This window comes from Morone saxatilis, unplaced genomic scaffold, assembly GCF_004916995.1.
Source record: "Morone saxatilis isolate NCDOM2014 unplaced genomic scaffold, NCSU_SB_2.0 Contig2, whole genome shotgun sequence".
In the NCBI taxonomy this organism is placed as follows: domain Eukaryota; kingdom Metazoa; phylum Chordata; class Actinopteri; family Moronidae; genus Morone; species Morone saxatilis.
The window spans coordinates 11,473,607-11,478,867 of record NW_023339762.1 but is presented as its reverse complement, the minus strand read 5'-3'; the positions used below and the strand labels follow the sequence as shown (position 1 = coordinate 11,478,867).

The window sequence follows — 5,261 nt, the reverse complement described above, 5'->3', positions numbered from 1 at the left end:
GGGGGGGGGGGGGTTTGACATGACTTACCCTGCATTCAAACAGCAGGCACCTGCCAGAAGAGTCGCGCACAGCCTTCTGATCCCCCTCCACCAGCTCTCTTCCACCAAACAGGCAGACAGCTGGTGGTAGACACAGAAACATCAGCACACACACAAATAAAAACATCAAAAATAAACATACAAACAAAACACATTACTCCCTTGATCAGTATACATTTTCAACATAAGAATCCGTATTGTTTTAAAGCTGCAGTAGGTAACTTTTTTATAAAAATAACTTTTTTGTAATTATTGCTGACATTTTCACTGTGCTCTGACAGTAGTGCATGAGACAGATATTCTGTGGAAAAATCTGGTTCCTCTGGCTCATTCTAGCGCTCCTAATTGCATTTGCAAGAATCCACCAGGCTTGGATGAAAACGACCAATCAGAGCCGAAAGATAGCTTTGGGTTGGAAGCTTGAAGATAGTTGATTGTTGAGTCTAATTCCCAGGATCCCAAAACGTCTGTATTTGACGCCCTGGGAATGAGACTCAACTATCTTTCTCGGCTCTGATTGGTTGTTTTTATTTTCAGCTTTAATGAATAAAAAATGTTTGCAACTGAGTGTAATTTAAAAATTATATTGCTGTGAGATGTTTAAGATTTCTATATGTTATGTTATTGTTATTGAAGAAATCCTCTGTTCAATTTACTTTGATTGGTTAGTTTTCATATAAAATTACCAATTGTTTGATAACTATCATTGGAGTAGTTAGAAAAGAAAATGTTGTAAACAGATTAATCTACCACTTTTTTTGGATGAATCAATAAATCCTTTTTGTCTATAAAATGTCAAACCTAATGACAAATCACACACCCAAATCCACAGTGCTACAGTAGTGGACATGGTGGAACAGCACTGTTTTACATGTATGATACAATCTGTCCTTGTTATTTAGTCCTCAGGGGAATTGAGTCAAACCAAATCAAGCATATCAAACCCAATTAAGCAATGCTACTAAGAAAGTGAAGAAATAATTAACATGTAGAGAGAGAAAACACTCCTCACTGCAACACTGAGGAGAATCCGTTTCAGATAATTATAGGGCGACAGGGGCGCAAACATAATCACATGGGCTGAAAGTCTGTGTTTGATGAGCAGTTGGGGTCAGACAGATTCAGACTGATATGAGGAAGAGAAATGATTGACACCACAGGTCAGGCCCTGTCACAAAGCGGTGTATCATGAAAGCGAAGGACTTCTGAAACAGCCATTTGACGCTCTACTTGACAGATCATCAAAAAAAAAGAACAGACTCAGAACCCCTCCCCGCAAGGCCTTGTGCTGCCAGATAAGGCTTTAATTTGGAGAGCGAATCATGTCTTTGTAGTGGGGAAACTTGCGGCACTCTTCTCTCCAAAGCCGGAGCATGCGTAATTAGCTGTGTGTTTGTCTACCTCGTTGAGATAAGGGAGCACAGGGGTGTTGAGTTTAAGGGGATTACCTGCTACGTGTTTATATTTGTGTAACACAGCAGCAGATTCAGAGTCATACTTTAAAGCCCTGTGTTGCAGCCCCGACCCGTGGGTCAGTGGAAATGATGCCGACGCAAGCTGATTAGAATCCAAGACTAATGGTTTCCTGCTGATAAAGAGTTAAATCGGCAGCAACGGCAGCAGTGTGTGGGAGTGTGTGGTGAGAAAGTTCTCAAGTGAAGTCAGCTTTCACAAGATGCGGAGTGAGATCTACAAAGGAATACTATATATGCATAAAGTCAGCTGTATTTTTCTATCATTCATGTTGTCTGCAGCCTTAACCTTTAAGTTGCACGCAGAACATCGGTTAATAAAAACACTCTTAGCTAATTAATTTCTCTGCTTAATGCACAAACTCAATTTTGTTTTATACTCTCATACTCAGGTAGCTCTTTCTGCTTTTTAAAAGCAAATCAACACATCTCTTTAAGTTTCATTTGGGTTAATATCAGAAGAATGCTGGGGTGAAAAAAGCTAATATCCTCTGAAATCCATTTTTATTGAGAGGGGAATTGAGAGAATATGAGATGCAGAGTGCTGCGGTGAGGAGGCTAATAAGAGTTCATTGCGGAAAAACAGACCCTCTATGTAGATGTGTGATGAAACAGAATTATTTATCCAGCAAGAACATATCAGTGCTCAAAAGTTTAAAAAAAAAATGGACATTTAAGAAGACACTGTTGCCAGTGAGAGTGTGCATCATTTCAGGCACTTAACACTTCTTTCTTCTTCACTTTTCTCAAAGCCTTAACATGGCTGCCATAAATAGGAAGTACTTTACATCACATGCCACGTAGCTACCCCAGATTAACTGGCTCATGTCTGTGTGACTGGTGGCCATCTGTGTTTTGAAGCCAGCTAGTGAATAATTGATTGGTCCATGTATATGCAAAAGGTTGGACCCATCTCAAGAGGCATGTTAGGAGGTAGCTTAGCAACACAGCAGAGCCCTGGTCAATTGTCAGGCAGCCCTTGTGGAGGCGTGATGTGTGCTCTAAATCTGGTGGCGGTGGTGGTGGAGGTTGTTTTACTGTTGTGTGTGCGTGTTTGTGTGCTATCGTGTCCATGATTGTATGAGTGTAGGAGGGTGACGGGGTTAAGGGTACTCCACTCACGCTGGCACTCCTTGCAGCAAGCACCCTGTACGTAGGCAGGCACTGTGCCCGTTGGGCACTGAGGGGGAGGGCAGGAGATGGCCTCACATTGCACTGTGCCATTCTGGTGGGAGAAAAACAGAACACATTGTTTAAAGAATGACTACTATAGGCCAGCTGATACTGATCTGATACTGATAGTGATAAATATTACATCAATATCAAGAAAAAATCCTTAAGAAAATCTCTTTTTACAGACACCAATATTTTTGAGAAGGATCCCTAAAATGCCAAACACATTCCTTATTGGACTACATATATATACCAATACTGATATAGGTATTATAAGCTGAATTATAGCTTCTTGAGTAGTAAACTTTTTTTTATTACTCCTACTACTACTTCTACTACAACTCATAGATGAATATATATATATATATATTACATATATATTATAAAGATATATTAATCATTTTATCAAAAATCCAAATTTAAACAAATCAGAACTCCTGATGAAGATCCCTAGATGCGGTTGAAAAGCTAGTAAGTGGAGCTTGATTGAGTCAGCAGCTGAAATGTTCTCCCAATAAATGAAATGAACAGGAGGCGTTTATTTTGACAACTTACAATTATATGCTCAGTATAAAAGCGAATGGATGAAAACATGCCCAGCAACGTCATGATATGCTATCATCTATAAATTTCACCCGGAGTGGGACCAGACTTTGAGTAAGAAAACTAATATGCGTGTTAGGTACAGTGGTGGTTATGGTTACTGTCAGTCAGATTCCAGTGGAAGGGCAAAATTCATTTGAGTGAGTCATTGGGAAAGTGGTAAAATGGACATTGGTGACATAGTGCAGTGTCCAACCACCTCATTAACTGGAGAATAACTAAAAGATCATGGAACTGCAGGTTCTAAAAGTACTAAGAAGAATGTGTGTCTGGTTTGTTTTTTCTGCAAAGATGTCAACAGTGAAATCCTTAAAAAGGCATCTATTCCTTTTACCTCATAAAAAAAAATTGGATAAGGATTTTACTTCCAAACTATCCAATTGTGATGTCACGATTCACGTTTGTAGGCCCGCCCCTTAAAATCATATTTTTAATGAGCACAGAGAAACTTTCCACTTTCAGCAGATGAATGTGAAAAGATCCTTCTATTGTCAAACTATGCATACATCATTCTGCACAGTCAAGCTCAAACATCCAACTGTAAGAACAAGAAGAAAAACATATTTTTGAGTGTATGGGGGAATTTAGTCAAGAAATGTATTTGTAACCACATCTCTTTGGTGAAGCAGGTTATGCTCTGGCAGGCTGTATAAAACTGAATGGTGCCAAACAAGTAATAAGCTAAATTCTTTCATTTTGGACTATCTCTTCCTTCAAATGTCAGCACTGTTAAGATCATTTGAAATTGTCAACGTGCCAGTTTGTTTATCAGTGTTCACAAATATTATACCGCATTCACACAGACGTTTGCCCCCCTACTTATCCATTTTTTAAATATGCTAGAAGTGAGGACTCTGGCAAAAATCAAGGGTATGCTTACTCTTTAAAAAGAGAGAATCTACTCATGACCTACAGCAGATTTCCACAGTAAATTGTAAATCTAAAATAAGTTTATAATATATTCAAATTTTCTTCCGGCTTCTCTCTGTGTAATTAACATTGCTTCCATGGATGAAAGCTCTGTGACAGCAACATCTATGAACCTGATTCACGTAATTGATAACATCTTAATACATGACCTTTGCATTTTAAAGGTCACAGCTAATTGCCACACATAAGGTGGGGAACATATCCCATCTAATTCCTTAATTGCAGCCCGGGAATGGCAACACACCGTTCCTGGTGAATGAAGCGATTTCATTGGATGAGTGGGCAGAACAAATCCCTGATGATAATTATCATCTGTCAAGAGCAATTAGGTGCGGTGCACTGAGAGATATGTGATTTCCTATTTTTTGCATGTTGGGTAGTGGTGCGCGAAGGCATCTGATTGGCTGGTTGGAGGGGTTCAGTAGCATTGAATGAGTTTCATGTTCCAAAGCTGAGTAGACTGACAGGGGGTGAAATTTGTTTGCTGATGTGGTACAAGCCCCAGATCTCCAATCGCTTTTAATTTTCTTTTTGGCAATTATTCACACTTTATGCAGCACAAAGTAGACCCTTGAGAGAATTGAGCATTACTAAGCACTGTTGTTGATGTGCCTAATCCTGAGTACTGTGGAGATTTTCAATGGAGTATCTTTTCTCGGGTAACTGGGGCAACCCTCCTCTATATGAGAAATAATGAGAATACAAGCTGTCAACAATGGGGCCCCTGCACTCGGCACCTCCACCCTACCCAAACACACATCCACACATACCCCCACCTTCACACACTTGATGAACAGGGGAGCAAAACAAAAGCCAAGACCTACAATGGGAGCAATGAACGTGTGTAAATGTAGACACATACACACAGACACACACAAAACAACACACAGTGTTGCGATAAAAAATGTATGTTCTTCCTTTCTCTAACAGACAAACATAGACACACACATAACCAGTACACACACTCAATATCAACACTCAGACAACACATATATCTATTTATTTTATGACATGACTGCAAACATGTATGTATGCATGAAACAA

At 39.5% G+C, this 5,261-nt stretch overlaps 1 protein-coding gene across 1 annotated transcript in view; it reads right to left on the bottom strand.

Annotated features, from left to right (window-relative positions):
- The window catches only part of nell2a (neural EGFL like 2a), a gene marked incomplete in the record, with an annotated part of 74,909 nt that overhangs the window by 52,789 nt on the left and 16,859 nt on the right, over nucleotides 1–5,261 (bottom strand). The window contains 2 exon segments of the mRNA XM_035664408.1: nucleotides 29–120; nucleotides 2,634–2,736. Coding sequence (XP_035520301.1) covers nucleotides 29–120; nucleotides 2,634–2,736 — 195 coding nt within the window.